General features: G+C 43.5%; 2 protein-coding genes across 2 annotated transcripts in view; both read right to left on the bottom strand.

Moving 5' to 3' along the window:
* LOC138974523 (pleckstrin homology-like domain family B member 1) overlaps positions 1–23,415 on the bottom strand; it is a 504,261-nt gene that overhangs the window by 80,404 nt on the left and 400,442 nt on the right. The window lies entirely within an intron of this gene.
* On the bottom strand, positions 19,763–21,991 carry LOC138974067 (uncharacterized; the record flags this gene model as incomplete). Its single annotated transcript, XM_070346773.1, is given in 1 exon segment — positions 19,763–21,991. A coding segment is annotated over 1 exon segment (2,229 nt), but the record flags the coding sequence as incomplete, so codon positions are not given.

The raw sequence follows: 23,415 nt of genomic DNA, 5'->3' as shown, positions 1-23,415 counted from the left end.
CAGCTAACGGAGGGGGCGAAACTGTTTCAAAGGATTGCCTTAGTTCACATCAGTTCTACACCATGCATAAGGGCAGTTTATAGTGCTATGCTGAATGTATTAGGCACAAACAAAAAAAGTCTGTTTACGGTAACATATAGGCAAAAAAATAGGGTCGGTATGTGTGTGTGTGTGAACGTGTGTCTGTGTGTCTGTGTGTATCTGTGCATGTGTGTGGTGATAGCACGTGTGTGTATGCGCACGCGTATGTGCATGCGCACGCGTGTGTTTGTTTGTGACTGCATGGATTTAAACGATGAATTTGCTTTTGTACTCCTGTTCTTTTTGTGTCTTAATGCTGTATTTTGGTTGTGTATAGCAATGTTATTGTAAAGCGCTTAGAGCTTCTAGGTAAGCGCTCTATAAGTTTCCATTTTCTTTTAATAGATGATTTTCATTTGTTTTACCTCATGTCTGCCCTGCGTGTGATGGTGTGATCGTGACTGCTGTAGTGTGGGCGTGTGTGTGTTGGTGTGTATGTCAGTGTATGTGTGGGCGTGTGTGTGTGTGTGTCAGTGTGTGTGTGGGTGTGTGTGTGTGTGCGTGATTTTACCAACACTACGCTAAATTCCTTGTGCTTTAAATGTTTTTTAATGTCACTTGGCTCAATAAATACTGTATTCTGTATTCTGTATTATTATTATTATTAGGTCGGGATTTTTTTGTCTTTTTTTTTCCCCCCATAAAACCATATTTTTAAGTTATTTTGCCAAAAAACAAAGACCCCCCCCCCCCCCCCCCCCCCCCCCCCAATGCCAAAAAGAAGTCTAGGGTCGCGCGAAAAAATAGGGTCGGTCGGGATACCGTAAACACATTTTTTTGTTTTGGTTGGTTGGCCTTACTCTGATTGCACAGTGGAACCCCCTCTTAACTCATTGTCTCCCAGGTACGGATTATCCGTACCCGCTCATTATGGCTCTATCTGACCAGGTACGTATAGGTTACAACACGAGTGGTTTTTTATATGGCTTGTATTTCAGTCAAGACCCAGCGGATGAATATCATCGGGAGACACGAGCCTCTGGCGAGTGTCTCTCGATTGATATTCCCGCTGGGTCTTGACTGAAATACAAGCCATATAAAAAACCACGAGTGTTGTAATCTGTATATCCCATTCTACCATCAAACACAAAGTGTAGACTACTAGCGGCACTGTTGCGATCTGTGCAGGGTAAAACTGTTGCCAGCGAGACTTAGCCCTTTTGCAACCTTAAACTAAGTGACCGTCGCTGAAAAAATAACTTGAAACGAATGAGTGCATCGATAAGTACGCGGTAACACTACTTTCAGACCATTTAAAAGCTTTAAGTAAAGGTTCATAAGTTGCAAGAAAGTAATGAAGTCGAATAGAAATTAATTTAGTTGAAGCGCACAATTCTTTTGTTTTGCGTTTCAGGTCGGCAGAACGGGCGAAACGGGTTTGGGACCCATTTGGCTTACTCGATTCAGAATTGATTCCACGTTGTTTTTCTCGAACGTGTGTAATTAGGCTTATTGACAGAGAAGCAAATCTTAGGGAACAAATATGTAGGTTTAGATTTAACCATTTGCTCCCTATTTGAAATGTATCTACGTGATAAACTGTTTTGCGAGTGTGTTTGCATGGATGAACTTAAACTGGTATGCCGGGTGAGAGGAAAACGCGACCGACACGTCTGCCACCGCCGATTGATTGCATTTTGAAGGAATATGACTGGATTACGAAAAAATATGTGGACTTACTGCAGAGCCAGGCAAAAGAGTAGACTTGCTCGCAAAACACGTGAAACAGCCGATGTTTGATAGCTGAAGGCGCACACCGGCAAAACACACTACCGACAGATTCTCAAAAGTCGTCTGCTAACGATGCAAGGGGAGGGTACTCGTGTTTTTGTTTTGGTTCGCTAGCATCTGGTTATCTTGTAAGTTGAATGTTCGTTTTTTTCGACCTGCATTGCTTTCATAATGAAAGAAACTTTTGCTTATTGCATCTCATACATCAGATCAGTTCTGAGATTCATTTTTGCGTGCAACTGATATGGTTTTCTGAGCCGTGCAATACGATTTTAGAACTTCATACAAATGTGTCACATTGTTCGGCGCGAGCGAGGTCAAAGGTCGGGAGGAAAGTAGTCCTTTGCCCAAATCGGAATCTGCACTATCATATATTTTTTGGAGTCCATGATGTATTTATTGAGCTATAAAAATACAACATATATACCCATACTGAAGTAACAGAGACAAAGAAGGGAGGTCATGGGATATGGATATATTATTATATATCCGCTCAGACAGTTAGCTTCAGTCGCTCCCTGTAACGTCGATCTAACGCCTGCATTCCTGCATGTTGATACACAGTTACTACACACTGTCACAGTTACTACAATTCTGAGTGACCTGCTGCAGCACAGCTGGTCTCGATCGGCTCAAAAAAACTTGGTCCACATAGGTGGGGTAGAAAGTGTTAAGATCTTTAAAAAATCTGAGAAAATTAGGTCTTAAAATAAGGGAAAACTTACAGAGGTGATGAACAGAAAGTTTGAAAAAACAGGGTCTTGACTCGTACAAATATTATAAGGGAGTAAGTCTGAAATTGGGGGGGATCCACTGTATACTTTATAAACAGCTATCTTTTTTTCCAATGGGCTACATGTAACTTCTTTCAAGTACAGAAAAAAAAATACTGATAGTGATACTATCACTGACACTTGTAAACAAAATGTTATCAATCAATCAATGAGTCTTATATCGCGCATATTCCGTGGGTACAGTTCTAGGCGCTCTGCAGTGATGCCGTGTGAGATGAAATTTTATACGGCCAGTAGATTGCAGCCATTTCGGCGCATATTTACCTTTCACGGCCTATTATTCCAAGTCACACGGGTATAGGTAGACAATTATTAACTGTGCCTAAGCAATTTTGCCAGGAAAGACCCTTTTGTCAATCGTGGGATCTTTAACGTGCACACCCAATGTAGTGTACACGGGGGGAGGTTCGGACACCGAAGAGAGTCTGCACACAAAGTTGACTCTGTGAAATAAATTTCCGCCGAACCTGGGATCGAACTCACGCTGACAGCGGCCAACTGAATAGAAATCCAGCGCGCTACCAACTGAGCTATATCCCCGCCCCCGTTATTAACACATCAAACAGGTTAACTCTTGCTCTTTATCGAAGTTACCTTCAATTAACGAATACGAATACGAATACGAATACGAATACTTTATTATCTCATACAGAGAAATTTCAGTGTGGTGCACATTAAAAGACAAAACAAATAATAAGACAACAGATAAAAATACCATACGAAGCATACTACACTCGCGCACGCATATGTACACTAACAGGAATAGTAACATGATTCCAAATAGGTAACAAGGTTGAATGTTCTTAATTTGCAATTAATACCTCCAGAAACTGGGCTAATGAAGTTAGCATGGACAAGCCCTTAAACTCTCTCTCTCTCCATTAAACTCGCTCTCTCTTTGTTTCTCTCTCTTTGAGTCCCTCTCTCTCCCTTAATCTCTCTCTCTCTCTCTTTGAGTCTCTCTCTCTCTCCCTTAAACTCTCTCCATTAAACTCGCTCTCTCTCTTTGTTTCTCTCTCTTTGAGTCTCTCTCTCTCCCTTAAACTCGCTCTCTCTCTTTGTCTCTCTCTCTCTCTCTCTCTCTCTCTCTCTCTCTCTCTCTCTCTCTCTCTCTCTCTCTCTCTCTCTCTCTCTCTCTCTCTCTCTCTCTCTCTCCCCCGTAGTTAAGTTAAACTCTCTCTGCCTCTCTCTCTCTCCCTCTCTCTCTCCCTCTCTCTCTCTCTCTCTGTCTCTCTCTCTCTCTCTCTCTCTCTCTCTCTCTCTCTGTCAGAAAAACAAAATATTATTGAAACATGCGTTCCTATTTTATCTTGCAGTGATCATTATCCAGTTTGTCTTACCTGGTCAAGGAAAGGTATTAAAATCCCTAAAGCTGGACATAAAACTGTAACTTATCGTCGTTTCTCGCGTTTTAATAAAAATGATTTTCTCTCTGATTTAATTCACAGTCCTCTTTCTGAAGTCTATAGCTTTCAGAATCCTGATAAAGCTTTGGAGCATTGGTATAATATTTTTATTTCTATTTATGATAAACATGCACCATTAATTACGCACAGAGTTAGACATATTGAGAAACCAAAGTGGCTTGATCAAGAAACAGAAGATGCTGCAAACCACAGGGATTATTTGAAAGCAAAGGGTGATTTTGAAGGATATAAACGGCAAAGAAATAATGTAAGTTCCCTAAAAAGAACTAAAAAGAAAAACTATTTCACTGAACTAGTGTCATCTAAACAAGATTCAAAATCAATTTGGAAAGCCATTAATTTATTAACAAACAAGCGTTCTAATTCACACCCAACTGCCATGAAAAACATTTCTGCTGATAAACTTAATTTACATTTTTCTACAGTGGGAGAAAAAGTTATTCCTATTGATAGAACACAAGAAAATGATTTAAATACCTTAATAGATCATTGCAAATCCAAGAGAATAGAGGCAGAAATGCCGCTACAACACATGACTGTGTCTGAAGTTTACTTTGCACTTGTTCATCTCAAACAAACAGGAACCCGGGGTGTAGATAGAATAGACAGTAAAATATTGAAAATAGCTGCTCCTGTAATAACAGACACCTTGACATACATTTACAACTTATGCATTACCACTTCTTATTTTCCAACAGCATTTAAGCAAGCTAAGGTAATCCCTCTGTTTAAATCAGGTGATCCTTCTGATCCTTCTAATTACAGGCCTATTTCAATCCTGTCACCACTTTCAAAACCCTTGGAAAAACATATATATAAACATGCCTTAGCACATTTTGATAAAAACAATTTATTCCATCCAAAACAATCTGGTTTTCGCAAAAAGCACTCATGTCATACAGCTCTTATAAATCTAATTGATCAATGGCTAACCAACATAAATTCTAACAAATTTTCTGCAGCACTGTTTGTTGATTTTGCAAAGGCGTTCGATGTTATTGATCATTCTCTTCTCATTAGGAAATTGTCAATATATGGCATGCAATGCACCACCATTAATATTCTTAAATCTTTTCTTTTAAATAGAAAACAAATTACATTTACTAATGCATCATATTCAAATGAAAGTACTTTGAAATATGGGGTCCCACAGGGATCTGTTTTAGGCCCATTATTGTTCTCCATTTATGTCAATGATTTACCACTGTACATAGATAATAACTGTGAGTTGTTTGCAGATGACACTACTATTCATTCTAGTCACCATTCCATAAATTATTTATCAAAAACTCTACAAGAAAGCATTGATGCACTCCTGAATTGGTCAGAGTTAAACCATATGTCTCTTAACCATACTAAAACAAAATTTATGCTAATAACCACAAGACAGAAACGACAAAATCTATTATCGAGCATTCCACCTCTTTATATTAAAAATCAAGTATTGGAAGAAGTGTCTCACCACAAAGTCCTTGGTGTAAAGATTGATAATAATTTATCATGGCATGATCACATTGATTACATCTGTAAGATTGCTTCCCAAAAAATATATCAGTTATCAAAAATAAAACATTTCTTGAATCTCCACTCGCGTAAGATTTTTTTTTACAATCACATCTTGTCAAATATTGATTATGCATCCACTGTGTGGGATTGTGCAAGTGCTAATGTTTTGAAACCTTTAGCCAGTCTTCACAGAAGAGCAGTTAAGCTTATTATGCTAAAAAATCACACTCCTTCAGAATCTGATTATACAAATTTGCAAGTATTACCATTTCAAAAAAGGTTAATGTATAATAAAGGTGTTATAATGCATAAAGTGATGTCAGGATATGCACCGGAGACATTACGTGATAATTTTATTTTGAACTATAACAGACTAAAAATCATCACACCGACTCCACGTATTGACCTTTTCAAATCAAGCCTTCTATATTCAGGTGCGGTCCTATGGAACTCACTTCCTATTTTTCTTAAGCATAAAACAAACACAGACAGCTTCAAAAAAAATTATATGTCGCACATAATGCAACTAAACATGTGCTGAATGGTTCAACAATTCATTTAAAATGTATGTGCATGTTAAACTAAATTATAATAATATGCAGATCTAAATTAAGATATGTTAAAAATTGACATATTTATTATTGGAAATTGTACTTAAAATGCAGCATGACAAATGTATATCTGTATATATATATATAATGTATTATAAGTTTGATGTGATAGTTATTTGATTATATTGTTTTCTGTTCTTGTTGACCCTATATTAGGGCGAGGGCTGGATGTAAAAAAGCAATATTCTTGCTTATCTATTACCCTCGATAATAAAGATTTTGTCTTGTCTTGTCTTGTCTTGTCTCAAGCACCCATTTCTTTGCAATTTATGTGTAATTTTTGCAATGTATGTGTCATTTCATCACTGTTCACAACTTTTCTTCCATTGTTAAGGAGCACCTGCATTTCATTACAAACTTAAAACATACTTTAACCTGTGCACCCAAATAATTTCTCTGTTACTGTGTGTTAGAAGGCTCGCCTACTAAGGCAAAAAAAAAAAAAAAGGTCTGTTTACGGTAACCCGACCGACCCTAGTTTTTTCGCGCGACCCTAGACTTTTTTTGGGCATTTTGGGGGAGAAAAAAAAAATCTTGTTTTTTTGGCAAAATAACGTAAAAATATGGGTTTTTTGGGATAAAAAAATAAAAAAAATCCCGACCTACCGACCCTATTTTTTTGGCCTATGTTACCGTAAACAGACCTATTTTTGGGGGGGCCTAAATGATACATGAATCAGCATATTCTCTACCCCTCTTTTGTCAGGCACAAGACAGCTTTGTGGATGACAGTGACTTCATGAGTGATGCTTCAGATGACTGGAACAGGCCCAATGTCACTTTTTATTGTTACACTCTAAAACTTGAGTTGACATTGATTGGTATTGCAAAGCTATGCTTCCCCAGTGACCTCTGCCTTAAGTATGTTGTTTTTGTGGTTATTGTCAGTATAAACATATATGCAGTTACAAGGCGCACACAGACACTGACAGACACAGAGAGAGGGAGAGAGAGAGAGAGAGAGAGAGAGAGAGAGAGAGAGATAGAGAGAGAGAGAGAGAGAGAGAGAGAGAGAGAGAGAGAGAGAGAGAGAGAGAGACAATGACAATGACAATTCTTTATTTTACGAGGGTAACAGAATAAGCATTGGTATACTTTTTTGCATCAACGAGAGAGAGAGAGAGAGAGAGAGAGAGGAAGAGAGATAGAGAGAGAGGAAGAGAGAGATAGAGAGAGAGACAGACAGACAGACAGATACTACAGAGAAAATAGAAGACAGAGAATGACATGCATGCATACTGTATACAAACAATGCATGTGTACACATACAGACAGATACACCAGAAACACACACACACACACACACACACACACACACACACACACACACACACACACACACACACACACACTCACACACACACAGGTGTACAGACAAAAATAACTAGAGTATCCACAGAGGTATAGACTAATAGAGGGGAGATAGTGAAAGAGCCTGAAAGCAGCCAGCCAGAGAGCAAGAGTCACTCAAGTAAAAGATCTATCAAAACACATTCTACCACCTGGAGGTAAGGTCTGTAACTGATCCAAGCCTACCTGAGATTCCATGAGAGGTACAAACAGGTTCCGGGCATTCATACCACGCAGGTGAACACAAGACACAGCAATGCAGCACAGAGATAGAACATCCACCACAGTTTGCTATCAAAACACTATACACTCTTTTCCACCTCCTGAACTTTCCTTCCACAACTTTGTGTCCTCTTCAACACCTCATTCAGTCATTGAAGCAAAGTTGTTGGTAACAACTAACATGCATGTGTTTTTCAATCACTTTCAAATGTCTACTTCAGAGTGAAACTGAAAAAGAAACCAGTAGAGTCGTTTAAAAGTCAATGTTGGTCTTTTGTCTTTACCAGTAATATCCAATAAATATATCCAATTTTTGTGCAGAACTACAACTCCAACTGTCTTGTTGACTAAATGCAAATGATATATGGATAGACAAATTCGACTTCTAGTTGGTGTTCCTCTCAATCTCATTCTCAAGCAACTGATTCATATTTCAACTGGTAAACTAAACGCATTTGAAAACTACTGCATAAATGCATTGACACAAAAAAAAGTCAAAGTGCACTGGCCACTGCCTAGACCTCAAGACAACTTGTGTTTGCTAACCTGCTGACTATTCGCATGCTATCATTTTGCTCTCACTGCTGTTTAACGCATACTGTGCAGTTGTAATTTGTGTAAAGTTCAACCCTATGGCCAGACGTTGGTTGCTGTTGGTTTCTGCACACCGGCCTTGAAAAGCAAACAGCATTCTTCAAACACAATGCACCGCCTTTGTTCTTCGCAGTGTACACACCTCATTAACAACCACTCATTAACCACGTCTCATTCAGTGAGTGTACACCACAGTACTTGACAAAGTCAAGAGCATTTTCTGACCTTGTTTGATATGCTGTATAAACTCAAACGACAAAAATAACTTTATATCAGGAACAGAGAACAAGTTTTAAATACTACACCGGTACCACAACCATAAAGCCGAAGAACTTTGACCTTAGAAAAAAGTTCAAGCACTTGTATATATATATTTATATGTTACAGTTAATCTGTGAAACCAGGGAATACCTAGTATTAACTAGGTAATACATGAATTAACTGACGGAAAAAAACAGTTAATTCATGTATTACCTAAAATAGTTTAGTTAATACACGATAGAAAAAACACACATCCGCATACCATTTGCATAAAAATTTGATAAAACCTCCAACACAGCACACAAAACACACACCGAGTCCTAATAGTACACACGGCTTTATCAAACCAACTCGGGCTAGCTAGGTCAAGAGCTATTGCTCATCATCTGTCTCAGAGGTGAGGAAAGAAGTTACGCTACTGACACCTGCATGTTTGACGAAGGGGGGGGGGGGGGGGGGGGGGGGGGGGGGGGAGGTGAAAAGGAGGGGGCGAGGAAAAGTGTTGTCACGGCCGAGTGATTTTGAAAGGCAACGGTCACATTGTACCGATGGGCGGTGCAGTGGAGCGTGTACATGTACGCACGGCGCGCTGCGAGGTTCGGGGTTTTCTAGCAGTCAGCTGTGGGGAGTGTTTTGACTGAATGGATCGCACTACAGGCGCTTGAATGTGTTCGATGTGCGTGTGCGTGTATGTGACAACTGAGTGTGTGTGTGTGTGTGTGTGTGTGTGTGTGTGTGTGTGTGTGTGTGTGTGTGTGTGTGTGTGTGTGTGTGTGTGTGTATAAATTTAAATCCAATCGCTCGACCAGGAGGGTTTCTAGATGATACAACTACAACATGTTTGCCTTGCTGGCAGTTTGGTTAACTAGTTGATTTAGTGTTACGGATTTTCCGAATTCAGCAAAAGAAATACGAGGAGTAAGACCACAAGACGGAGATAGAAGGGTAGCTCTAGCTGTAATGACAGGCCTATGGGTGCAGGCAGGTGCATTCCACACGAAAGAAACCGAAAGGAAGGTATGGAACACGAAGAGGGTCAAATGCTCGAGCAAGTACTCGCGCATTTACTCGAGCACTTTCGAAACTGCTCGAGTAAATGCGCGAGTACTTTTGAATCGGAGATTCCCGAGTTGTACCGAAGTCATTGGTTGGGTTTATTGAAAACTTGACCCGGAAAATTTACTGAAACGACGCATCTGTAGTCGTCATGGAGGCGGGAAGGGCGGTCGCTGGGATTATTAACGATCGCATCAGGGAATTGGCGGACAGACCTACTGGGATGGACAGAAAGAAGATATGATTACGAAGTGATCACAGATCACATTTTTTACTGAAAACTGCTCGTGCATATGGTGTAGTACCTAGTAAGCGCCCACCCCCTACTTTGGGTCGGAATTGGTGCAAGGTACTTTACGGTACTTACCGATTGAGCACTTGCTGAGCATGTGATCCCGATTGCAACAAATTCGAACACGCTTGTATTTTTCTACGCAAAGCTGTGAGAAAGACTTCTTCGGCGGCCATGACGAAGTGAGGTCACAAGTGAGGTCACGGAATCAGGTCACGCAGCACGCTCTCAGTCGGTGGCTTTGCTCATCCATAACACCAAACAGAATTCTTTTATATTAATATTAATTTTTATTTCCAACTGAAATATGATTATAGGCCTATAATTAATTATTGAAATCATGTAAAATATTTAGAAAATATGCCAAAAAGATGACTGTTCCGCGACAAGTTTTTGCTTTACCCGCTCGTTACTTCTCGGAAATACGCGAGAAAGTACTCGCGCATTTAAATGCGCGAGTACTTTGAAAGTGCTCGAGCAGTTCTGAAAGTGCGCGAGCAGTTTGAAACTGCTCGAGCATTTTCAAAAGTGCTCGCGCATTTCCTCGAGCAGTTTCGAAAGTGCGCGAGCATTTTCAGAAGTACTCGCGCATTTACTCGAGCAGTTTCGAAAGTGCTCGAGTAAATGCGCGAGTACTTGCTCGAGCATTTGACCCTCTTCGTGTTCCATAGGAAGGGCTTTGTGGCTCTAGTTTGATTTCAAATCAACAAAGAGGTCATGGTGCAAAGTCCCCAAAGAAAGCAATAACATGAATGATTTAAATCCGTGCATTGCCCCCACCCCATTCCTCCACCTCTTTCTTTTTTTCTGGCTGTATAGGCGTCTCTCTCTCCCCCCCCCCCTCTCTCTCTCTCTCTCTCTCTCTCTCTCTCTCTCTTTCTCTCTCTCTAGCTCTCTCTCTCTCTAGCTCTCTCTCTCTCTAGCTCTCTCTCTCTCTCTCTCTAGCTCTCTCTCTCTCTAGCTCTCTCTCTCTAGCTCTCTCTCTAGCTCTCTCTCTCTCTCTCTCTCTCTCTCTCTCTCTCTCTCTCTCTCTCTCTCTCTCCGACACCCGATTCCGTGCGCGCGCCCGTGACTGTGTGTGTGTGTGTGTCTCTCTCTCTCTCTCTCTCTCTCTCTCTCTCTCTCTCTCTCTCTCTCTCTCTCTCTCTCTCTCTCTCTCTCTCTCCACATTGTGTGCAAATTCGTAGTAAGCTTACTATTTTCACCGTTTTGTCATTTTTCTTGACAACACTTTCTCTTCCAAATATTTTGGTAAAACCAAGTAAGTCCGCTTGCTTAGGCCAAAAAAAAAAATTGTCTGTTTCTGGTAACATGGCTAAAAAAAATAGGGTAGGTAGGTAGGGATTTTTATTTTTATTTTTTTTATTTTTTTTTACTCCAAATGTAGACCAATAAAACTAACTTTAAAAATCGCGCAAATAGACTGGATTCACTATACATCTATAGAGACAAGACACTCAACACATTTACAAATCGTCAGCGGACTTTCGTTTTCACACGTTTTTGTTGTTCATTTTCTCACCCTGTCCTTTACCACCAAAAAAAAATTAAAAAAATTTATGAGTTTGGAAAAAAAAAGTTTAGGGTTGGCGCCGAAATTTAGGGTCGGTCGGGTGACCAGAAACAGACAATTTTTTTTTTTGTGTGCCTTAGATCTGCCCATTTTTTGTTAGATCTGATGATGGGGGGAAAACGTGGTAAAACCAAGTAAGTCCACAAAATGCCCAACAAAACCAAAACCATCCATTAGATTATTGTGAAAATCGGGTTTTAAACGTAAATTAATGCTATCTATCTTATTATCTCCGTGGGTTGCGGCAATAGCGGGTTGCGGCAATAACGGGCCGCTGCAACAACGGGTTGTAACCTGGGTTGTTTGGTTTGCCTAACGCATGGTCAACCGCCGCCTGCAGCATCACCTGGAAAAGAACGGGCTGATCAACCCCACCCAGTCTGGCTTTAGAAAAAACAGAAGCACGGAGGACCAGATTACACTGCTCACCCAAGACATTGAGAACGGCTTTCAACAGAAAATGAAGACGCTGGCCGTCTTTGTGGATCTGACGCGAGCGTTCGACAAGGTCTGGAAGGAAGGTCTGCTCCTGAAGCTCCTCCAGAAACGCGTGTGCGGAAAGATGATTGCATGGATCCACAGCTACCTGTTCCAGAGATCAGCCCGAGTCAAACTGGAAGGACAGACAAGCATGCTGGTGAAGATCAGAGAGGGCGTTCCACAGGGCAGCTGTATCGCGCCGACGCTCTTCGTTGTCTTCATCGATGACATTGCTGACCACCTGTCCATGCACATCTCAAGGGCACTCCATGCAGACGACCTGGCTGTATGGACCAGAGCAGAACACATCACCACAGCAGCGTGCAGAATGCAGGAAGCAATGAACCACCTCTCAGACTGGGCCAAAGAGTGGATGGTCACGATCAACAGGACAAAAACCGAGGCCACATGCTGCTCACTCTCCCCCAAGAAAGAGGAGTTCACCCTGCGACTCGATGGCCAGAACATCCCTCAGCAAGAGACCCCAACCTATCTCGGGGTGAAACTGGACAGAAGGCTAACGTGGGCCCCGCACATCTCCGTCATGCACAGCAAAGCCACCAAGAAAATGGCTGTGATGAAGAAACTGTCTGGAACAAAGTGGGGCGCCAACATGAAGATCCTGACTCAAGTTTACACAGGATCTGTCAGACCCCACATGGAATATGCCTCAAACGCCTGGTCAACTGCAGCCAAAACCAACACAGACAACCTGGCCAAGGTCCAAAATGCTGGCCTGCGACTCATCACAGGAGGCATGAAGACTACCCCCATCTCGGCACTGGAGAAGACGGCAGGCCTGACCTCCCTGGAAGAGAGACGGGATGAAAAACTCCTGAGGCAGAGTGAGAAGATGAAGAGGCTCCCGTCCCATCCACTGCACTCTACACTCCAAGCCCCAACCAAAAACCGAATCAAGCGACAGAGCCCAAACCACCTGATCAAGGCACTTCAGCACAAGCACAAAGGCTCTCTACCCCCATCAACTGGCCAACCACTGGAAATGCTCCAAGACTATGAGGAATGGTCACTGGATGTCCCCCCCATCATCCTTGACGTCCCTGGGATTGGAGCAAAGCAAGAGCAACCAGAAGCAGTGCTCAAGTCCCTGACCCTGGAAACACTAGACAGGGACTACCCCACCACCACCTGGACCCAAGTCTTTACAGACGGCTCAGCCGAGCATGCTGTGAGGAATGGGGGAGGCGGTGTCTACATCAAGTTCCCTGACGGCAGCTCGCTCCGCAAGTCTGTCGCCACTGGCCTAGTCTCCACAAACTACCGAGCTGAAGCACACGCCTTGCACCTCGCAGCACAGACCTTGAACCAGGAAGAGGCATTACCTGGCCAGACAGTCTTCCTCACAGACTGCCGATCTCTCCTGCAGAGCCTTCAGACCAGAGAGAGAGAACAGATCCTGCAAGACATAAAGCAGGAACTGCACTACCTCAGCAGCAAAACCACTGTCGTCCTACAGTGGATTCCCTCCCATTGCGGAATCAGTGGCAACGAGGAAGCGGACAGACTCTCCAAGGAGGGAAGTAAGCTGGAACAGCCAGTACACCCCTCATCCTACGGAGAAAAAAAGACCCTCCTACGAAGTCACTTCAGAGCCGCCTGGAGGGAACGTCTGCTCCTGGGGGCCGAGGAAGACGATATCCATCAGCTGGATCGAAAACAGCAAGTCACCATATTCAGGCTCAGAACTGGACACTGTCGGCTCCTCTCCCACCTCTATCGCCTGAAGATTTCACACACGGATCAATGCCCGTGTGACACAGGCCCCCAGACACCAGAGCACGTACTGCAGGCCTGTCCAACCTTCGACACCCTGAGGCGCCAAACGTGGCCGAGTGAAGTGGAGCTCCGCGAAAAGCTGTGGGGGACAGCGGCATCACTGCGGCTGACTGCGGGATTTGCACTCAACACTGGACTGGACATCTAGATGTATGGCCGGGAACGTAGAAGAAGAAGAAGTTTGGTTTGCCTGATTTTTGTTGTGATAGACTTAGGCCACAAAAAAATAGGTCTGTTTACGGTAACATAGGCCAAACAAATAGGGTCGGTAGGTCGGGATTTTTTTTTTCCAAAAAACCATATTTTTACGTGTTTCTTTGTTTTTTTTCCCCAAATGCCAAAAAAAAGTCTAGGGTCGCGCGAAAAAAATAGGGTCGGTCGGGTTACCATAAACAGACTATTTTTTTTTGTTGGCCTTAGCAGTTAATATTCAGTGACAAAATGCATACTCTGCACACATGTATTAAGTTAATTGTCTCCCAGGTATGGCTCTATCTGACCAGGTACGATATATATTCGCTCATCTGGACTGTTAGGCAACAACAAAAAAAAAATGTCTGTTTAGGGTAACCCGACCGACCCTATCGATTTGGCGCCGACCCAAAAACTTTTTTTTGATTTCAAAAAAAAAAAAAGAAAAAAAAGAGGTAAAAATGCTAAAAAGAGACATTTGGCGTTTCTTTCTCTCCCTTTCTCTCTGTTTTATTTATACGTTAGTTTTGAAACATGTATTCATCAAATATAAGAAGTGAATGTTCAGCCAACATAGCGTTGCTGTTAGGCGCGTTTGATCGATCTGCGCGATCGCGCGATCGCGCTGCGCGTTTGGTGGATCGATCAAACGCGCACACATCGATCGATGTGTGCGCGTTTGATCAATACAAAGAATACAAGAATCGTTAAAACGCGCAGCTCTTATATACTTGCGCATTTGGACGATCCGTCTCACAAATCACCATACTACGCACACACACGTCTGCTGGCAATGACCGGAAGTTATGACCGGAAGTAGGCCTAGCTATAAGTGTCTAAACAACAATCTGTAAGACATTTTAAAAAAGAAGAAAAAATGGGATTATATTGTACCAAACACTTAGACTACCTCAAAGACATCACATCACAGGTATATATGCGTCGAGGTTGCACCTGATCATCCATTTCACATGTATTAGCTCATTGAGTGTTTAATTGTCCTTTAATAGCAAATGATTTAAAAGTTCAGCTGTTTTCATGAGATGTCAGAGGGATGGACAGAGATGAGGAAGGAGGGATTGGGGGGAGAGACTGAGAGACTAAGAGAGAGACTGAGAGAGAGAGAGAAAGTGTGAGAGAGAGAGAGAGAGAGAGACAGAGAGACAGAGAGGAGAGAGACAGAGAAGAGAGAGAGAGAGAGAGAGAGAGAGAGAGAGAGAGATCCTGAGAGACTGAGCGACTAAGAGAGAGTGAGAGAGAGAGAGGGAGAGAGAGAGAGAGACTAAGAGAGAGAGAGAGAGAGAAGAGAGAGCGAGAGAGAGAGAGAGAGAGAGAGAGAGAGAGAGAGAGAGAGAGACTGAGAGACTAAGAGAGAGAGAGAGAGAAACATTGAAACATAGAACTTTATTACAGGAAAGATAGCATTAGGTCCGTAGGACCTTTCTTCCAGCTAGTCCTGATCTAAGCAAAATGGTTATAATCGAAATGGGAATACATAGGAACAAACTTTTTATGATGAAACGCAGACACACGCAATAATAGTAATATAAGAATAAGATCATAAGAGAGAGAGAGAGAGAGAGAGAGAGAGAGAGCGGAGAGAGAGAGAGAGAGAGAGAGAGAGAGAGAGAGAAGAGAGACTAAGAGAGAGAGAGAGAGAGAGAGAGAGAGAGAGAGAGAGAGAGAGACTGTTTGAAAGATTGAGAGGCCTGACAACAAACAAATCAAAAACGTTGTTGGGGTATATTTCGGAACATTCCTGTATTTGAAACTTTTCACTTCCGGCGTGCGATGTGTGTGTGTGGTAGGGACTTACTTTGTGACAGATCGTCCAAATGCGCAAGTATAAGAGCTGCGCGTTTTAACGATTCTTGTATTATTCTTTGCATCGATCAAACGCGCACACATCGATCGATGTGTGCGCGTTTGATTGATCCACCAAACGCGCAGCGCGATCGCGCGATCGCGCAGATCGATCAAACGCGCCTAACATTTACACCAAAAAAACAACCAAAAAAAAAAAAAAAAAAAACCCTACCTACCTACCGACCCTACTTTTTTTGGTCATGTTACCCTAAACAGACAATTTTTTTTTTGGCCTTAGCTTCAGTCGCTTCCTGTAACGTCGATCTAACGCCTGCATTCCAGCGTGTTGATACACAGTGTCTACACAGCTACTATAATTCTGAGTGACCTGCTGCAGCACAGCTGGTCTCCGCTAAAAAAAAAATTGGTCAACATAGGTGGGGTAGAAAGTGTTAAAATATGACTTTCAAGATTATATAAATTTTTTAAAATGTATTTGTTCTATTTTATTTCTTGTTCAGAAGAATGCTCAGTTAGATGAACCCGATACTTGTGCGTCAGTGTCAAAGAGTAAATTAGATTCATCCCCCTCCATAGATGTGTGTACAAGACCGATATCTCACATCATCGAAAGATACCAAGACAGTTAAAAGGTTGACAAATAATTCTACAAGGTCTACATAATTTACTTGATCCTGGCCCCTATTGCAATAAGTTAAGTGTTGGTGTGTGAGTGACTTGTGACATGTAACCCCCTGTCAGCAATGTAGAACAAGCTGTGTGCCCCTGCACACTACATCAAGTGGGCGGTCATAGATAAGGCCAAAAAGAAAAATATGTCTGTTTCCGGTAACCCGACCGACCCTGTTTTTAAGCGCCGACCCTGAAGGTTTTTTTTCGCTTTTCGCACACACACACACACACAAAAAAAACCGTGAGGTAATCGGTTGATGAGACTTCACAATCGTCGTCACGCGAAAAAAACATGGCGGCCAATGACGCCGGAAAAAAACACACACGTAAAATGACGTTAACAAAACATAAAAAAAGGTAAAAAAATAAAATTAAAAAAATGCATAATTTACAAAATTAAAAAAACGACCGACCGACCCTATTTTTTTCGGCGATGTTACCGGAAACAGACATATTTTTCTTTTTGGCCTTATCACACATTGCTGTTTGTGTTGTGTGTGTGTTGTGTGTATGTCACACTCCAAACTGCGTTTCCTAAAACTAAACTGTTAACATTGTACATTACCAATGTTCCACTTACTCAAGTTACTGCCAGTATTTTCACAGTTTAATGTTTTTTGTTGGTCTGAAATTTGCATAATTTATTCTAATGCTGCTTATATTTAATTTCATTGTTCTCACACACCCCCCCCCTCCCCCCCCACCCACTCACCCCCCCCCCCCCCCCCACCCACCCCCCTCAAAAAAACAACAACAACCAGAATCGTTATGCTCTTTTTAAAAAGCATACTGTAAACACATTTCTATAAAAAGTCTGTCATCTTGCTTAGGCCTAAAAAAAAAAAAGGTGTGGTTACGGTAACCCGACCTACCCTAATTTTAGGGGCCGATCCTATAACTTTTTATTACATTTGTAAAAAAAAAAAAAAAAAAAAAAAAAAAACGAGTGAAAAAAACGCAATGAAAGCGAAAGCGCCCGAGTCGCACGCTTATTTCCCTGTCAAGTAGGTTTAATTTGTACACATTAGAAAAAAAAGTTAAAAAAAAAAAAAAGTGATTGCCTACCTACCTACCCTATTTTTTTTGGCTACGTTACCGTAACCACACCTATTTTTTTTTTTGGCCTTACTTCGGTACAGTAAATGATAACATTCCATTTTGAGTGAGCACCATGGTACATTTTTATCATTTGTGCATTCCTTCTTCCAGGTACTGCCTACGTGTCAATGCTTGCCAACACTAACACCAAACCCCTCTTTCCATCCTGATAATATCAGTACAATATCATTCACTGAGCCCACCAAGTTAGAAATAAGAACAAAATAAAACCAGCAACACACTGAAAAGAACCTATCCTCATATTATCAGAACATTAGGCCTAAAAAAAAAAATAGGTGTGGTTACGGTAACCCAACCTACCCTATTTTTAGGGGCCAACCCCATAACTTTTTATTACATAATTTGTAAAAAAAAAAAGAGAAAAAAAAAAAACACGTGCAGAAAACGCAACTGATGAAAGCAAAAGCGCCCGAGTCGCACACTTATTTCCCTGTCAAGTAGGTTTAATTTGTACACATTAGAAAAAAAAGTTTAAAAAAAAAAAGTGATTGCCTACCTTCCTACCCTATTTTTGGGGGCTATGTTACCGTAACCACACCTATTTTTTGGGGGGCCTTATCATCCATTAAGCCAACCAAGTTTTAAAAAACACCACACAAAAACAATACACTGAAAAGAGCCTATCCTCAAAAACAGCACCTTATCCATTCAACCACATCAACAATTAAAAAAAAAAACTACCACAACAACAACTCAAACACAGCAGTCTTTCAGAGCTGACAATCATAATTGACATACAAAAATGTCCAGGCATTTTACACACTTTACTCTGTACGGCAAGGTGTGGCTTCTGCTTGCGTCCCTGCTAAGGCCAACAACAAAAAAAGGTCTGTTTACGGTAACATAGGCCAAAAAAATAGGGTCGGTAGGTCAGGAGGTTGTTTTTTTTTTCCAAAAAAACATATTTTTACATTAGGCCCAAAAAAAAAAATAGGTGTGGTTACGGTAACATAGCCCCAAATAATAGGGTAGGAAGGTAGGCAATCACTTTTTTTTTTAAACTTTTTTTCCTAATGTGTACAAATTAAACCTACTTCAGTACTTGACAGGGAAATAAGTGTGCGACTCGGGCGCTTTCCCTTTCATTGCGTTTTCTGCACTCGTTTACTTGTTTTTGTGTGTATTTTTTTGACAAATGTAATAAAAAGTTATAGGGTCGGCCCCAAAAATAGGGTAGGTCGGTTTACCGTAACCACACCTATTTTTTTTTTTAGGCCTCACACACTTTACTCTGTACGGCAAGGTGTGGCTTCTGCTTGCCTCCCTGCTAACAACATCTCCTTTTCTTCTTCCTCTTTTTTTATTTTTTTATTTTTTCGCATGCACTGATGCAGGGTAATTTGCCTAATGCACAGTAATTACTGGTTCGTGACAGGGAAATATACAAAGAGCCTAACATTACCTGGACATGTGCTCCCTGTCAATTTCACGCATGATGATGCATAAGGTATGACATGTTTCCTTGTATTGTCAGTGGAAAGGGCTTGGGGGCTTTCCCGGGACAGTACCCAGTACCCCTTTATGTGCTTGACCTTGATGTCAAATCCTGTTTGTTGTTGCCTGAAGGGGTTTCAGTTCACTGAGCTTTGCAACTTCAGTGCAGGTGACATTAACTCTGCCTGTCCTATTTGAAGTTTAATTTAAAAAGTTGCCTCCCTTAAACTGCGCACATTCCAATAGTTTTAAAACTGCCAATAATTATTTGTATTGCCGCCAAAACAGTCCTTACACCGCAAACACACACACACTCTCTCTCTCTCTCTCTCTCTCTCTCTCTCTCTCTCTCTCTCTCTCTCTCTCTCTCTCTCTCTCTCTCTCTCTCTCTCTCTCTCTCTCTCTCTCTCTCTCTCTCTCTCTCTCTCTCTCTCCTCTCTCTCTCTCTCTCTCTCTCTCTCTCTCTCTCTCTCTCTCTCTCTCTCTCTCTCTTTCTCTCTCTCTCTCACACACACACACACACACACACACACACACACGCGCGCGCACGCACGCACGCACGCACGCACGCACGCACGCACGCACGCACGCACGCACACACACACACACACACACACACACACACACACACACACATATATAAACACACACACACACACACACACGCACGGTGGAGAAAGTGGCAGACACAAACACTCTACACACAGTTTCTCTCCCTCTTACCACCAGACCTGTACTAACTTTTAACCATCAAACACCAACCACAAAAACCTCCACAGATCTATACAAAAGTTGACGCAGCAACTCACCTCATGACTTCTCAGCATTTCAGGGGAGAGTGGAGCAGTCGGGGTATCCACTCCGTTAGACAGCGACACACAATTACTCCCCGCTCGGAACGTTTCACCCTCAGAATCACTGTTGACGGGGGTGGGGGTATCCTCCTTCCCATCTACCCCATCCACGTAATTCTCCATCACCGTTTGACCAGACGACACGGATGACTGACTATCCTTGCTGGACGATGTGGATGAAGAGTGGCTCAGTTTGCTCCGACGACTCATCTCGCGGTCATCGTCCATGACAAGCCCTTCGTCGTTGGAGATCTGAGCGTTGATGTGAACGCTGAACTTTCCGTAGCTGCTCATTTCCGCTGCCTCACGATCCGCTTCGAAAGACGAGTTGAGGATCTCGTCGATGCGACTCTGGCCGACTGAAGTCGGAGAAAAGCTGGCATCTTTGGGCGAAAAGGGAGCAGCATCTTTGGTGGTGGGAGACGTGTAAGCATTGCTGTGATTGTGATCTGGAGAATTAACACCACCGGCTTTGTAGGCAGTAGAGGAAGAGGAAGATGAAGAACTCATATGTTGCACAGGAACAGACACGAACTTAGATCCAGAAAGCACACCAGACTTGGAAGGCACGTTAGATCCAGCGGAAGAAGCAGCACTAGATGCGGAGGAAGGCACGTTATTCCTGTCCAATGAAATGTGAGCAGAGCTGACCACCTGACTGGGAGACGAAGCCTCCTCGGGCACAGTAGGGGGCTGGGGACGTCGCTTTATCGTCCCCGTATCCTCAGAATTCCCAGCAAGCATCTCGTCCTCAGACGTGGAGGAATTGGACTCGCACCTCTTCATGGAGAAGGTGGACAACCCCTCCTTGTGGGGGTTGCTAGGCGACGACAGCATTAGCGACCCGTTGGTCTTGATCTTGGTGACGTTGGGACGAAACTCGCCGGAGAACTTGCGCTCCTTTTCCCCATTGGAAGCCTCCAAGGACTTTGTGGTTGTGCTGGTGCTAGAATCACCCGAGGTCCTCCTCTCTTGGTCCGCCTCTGGCGTGGATCTGTTGAGGTCCAGGAACCCAGGGGGAGGGGCAGCTCGTCTCAGCTTGAGCGACGCGACAGAGGAGGACGAGGAGGTAGCAACAGAGGTGGGGGTTGTTGCTTTTTGTCCCCCTTGTTGATGATGTGGTCCCTTGGTCTTGGAGGGCGGAGCATCCGCCTCCTGTTGGTACTCGGCACACATACGGAGAATCTCTTCCAGCCGCTGTCTCTCCATCTTCTCCTGTTCCTGATCTCGTTTGCGCTCGGTTACGATCTCCCGGTGTCTGCGTGCCAGCTCTTGCTCCGACTCGGACATCTGACTGACGTCAAAGTCCATCCCTTCGAAAGTGTCCCTGTGGGACTTGTCGCTGCCTGTCTCGCTGCCTGTGTCCTTGGAAGAGGTGGAGTCTCTGAGAGGCACACCCCCAGAGCTGTACTTGGGGGCCGTGGTGGTGCTGACGATGCTCGGAGCGTCTCCGTTGACTACTCCACGGTGTGACTGCTTTGCAGAATCCGCAGCGGGGCGAATAACGACAGAAGCGGCCTCGCCCCGATTGTCATACCTCCGGTCTCCAAGGGTGACGAAAGTGGGCCCTTGAGCTCCCGAGGGGTGCGAGAAGGTGTGAGGGACGGGGTGGGGGTGGGAGGGGGTGAGATGGAGCTGCCATGACCCGTGCGGGGTGATTGGCGGGGAGGTCAGAGACCTGTTGCTGCCGGAAGAGTCGGAGGAGCAATTGAGCGTGGACACGCTGGTCAGGGAACTGGACGAGAGACTGCTGCACGTACTGTTGACTCGCTCCCCCCCTCCCTGTAACACAGCGGCTGACACTCTCGTGGTGGCCGTGTCTCTGGAAAACACTTTCTCGCCCATGTAAGACGGGCTGGTCAGTCCAGAATACCTCACCGCACCGGCACCAGAAGAAGTAGAAGTTGGAGAAATGGGGGTGGGGGACTTGGCCGTGGGGGAGGTGGGCTTGCCTCGGGAGATCATCTCGAACTTGGCCACCTTGTTGACGAAGTCATCGCTGTCCAAAGGTTGAAGGTCGCGCGGGGACCCGGTGGAGCCGTCAGCAGAACCACGTGACAGGCGGTGGTGCTCGGCTTCCGCGATCATCTTGTCGTAGTCTGGGTTGCCATCCAGCTCTGGAAAAGAGAGTAGATCATGTTGTTATAAATGGTTATTGTATAGGAAGATTTCTCTCTGTGATTTTTGTAAGAGACAGAGTTGGTAAGTTTTACTGTACCTGTCTGTGACTGTGTGAAAGATAGGTATGGCAAGTCCACTGTTCAGTCCAGGAGAGACTCGAGAGAGAGAGAGAGAGATCGAGAAAGACAGACAAAGTCCCTAGACATAGAGAAACAACAGAGGTGGTCACGGAAACACAGAGAAAGCGTGCGTGTGTGGGAAAAAGGCAACGCGAGAGTTAGATAGATAGAGATAGAGAGACAGAGAGAGAGAGACAGAGAGAGAGAGAGACAGAGAGAGAGACAGACAGAGACAGACAGAGACACTGAGAGAGACAGAGAAAGAAAGAGAGAGAGAGAGACATAGAGAGTTAGATAGATAGAGATAGAGAGACAGAGAGAGAGAGACAGAGAGAGAGAGAGACACAGACACAGAGAGAGACAGAGAAAAACAGATAGGGAGAGAGGGACATAGCGTCTTCAGTTGAAAAGATAATCGACGGTACTAATATTCCAACACAACACACACCTGCGTTAACCACATACGACCCAGAGAAACGTAAAAAGGACGACTGAATCAAAGGGGATGAATGAAGGAAAGAATCAGTGAATGAATGGTAGCGATCAAGGTGATGCACCAACGTTTGGTTGACACCTGTAGCAACAATGCCAGCCAGCGTGTAAAAACACAGACATGTCGCTGTGTGCCTGTTGACGTACACCTACTCTCGGTGTAGCAGCTGACCTTATGACTGTAGCATGCGGAGGGCGCACACTGAACACACGTGTATTCCACACACCAACAGCTGTAGCAAGTATGTGTACGCCGTTGCATACATGCATGTGTACGTGCAAACATTATCTCCCTCCCCCTCCCCCCCCCCCCTTCTCTCTGTGTCTCTCTCACACACACACACACCTCTATCTCTTTCTCTCTCTCTCATCTTCTCTCATCTTCTCTCTCTCTCTCTCTCTCTCTCTCTCTCTCTCTCTCTCTCTCTCTCTCTCTCTCTCTCTTTGCCAACGCCACATACCCACACATTCACGCAAAATCCACACTAAAATACCTCAACAGCTGACCCAAATCTCAGCACAAACAGAACCCAACACCAGACCTTGGCATCACACACGAGTGTCTACGTGCACCGCTAACAACAAGGATGCTTACATCCCGAACAAGTCTTTTGTCAGGAAAGTTCACATCCACAGGAAATCCCGTATCAGCCGTATAACGCGACCTGTGTACACAACACCCCGTAGCTAGCTAGCTAGCTCTGCCGGCTTTTTTCGTCAACTTGTTCAAAGGAAACGCAGTAGTAGAATATCTTTGCTTGCCCATCTCTAATCGCGCCAATTTTGATCAAGCAAACAAATAACACTAAA

Source organism: Littorina saxatilis, linkage group LG8 (genome assembly GCF_037325665.1).
Source record: "Littorina saxatilis isolate snail1 linkage group LG8, US_GU_Lsax_2.0, whole genome shotgun sequence".
Taxonomy (NCBI): domain Eukaryota; kingdom Metazoa; phylum Mollusca; class Gastropoda; order Littorinimorpha; family Littorinidae; genus Littorina; species Littorina saxatilis.
The sequence above is the reverse complement of the archived record's forward strand: the minus strand, read 5'-3'. Positions and strand labels throughout refer to the sequence as shown.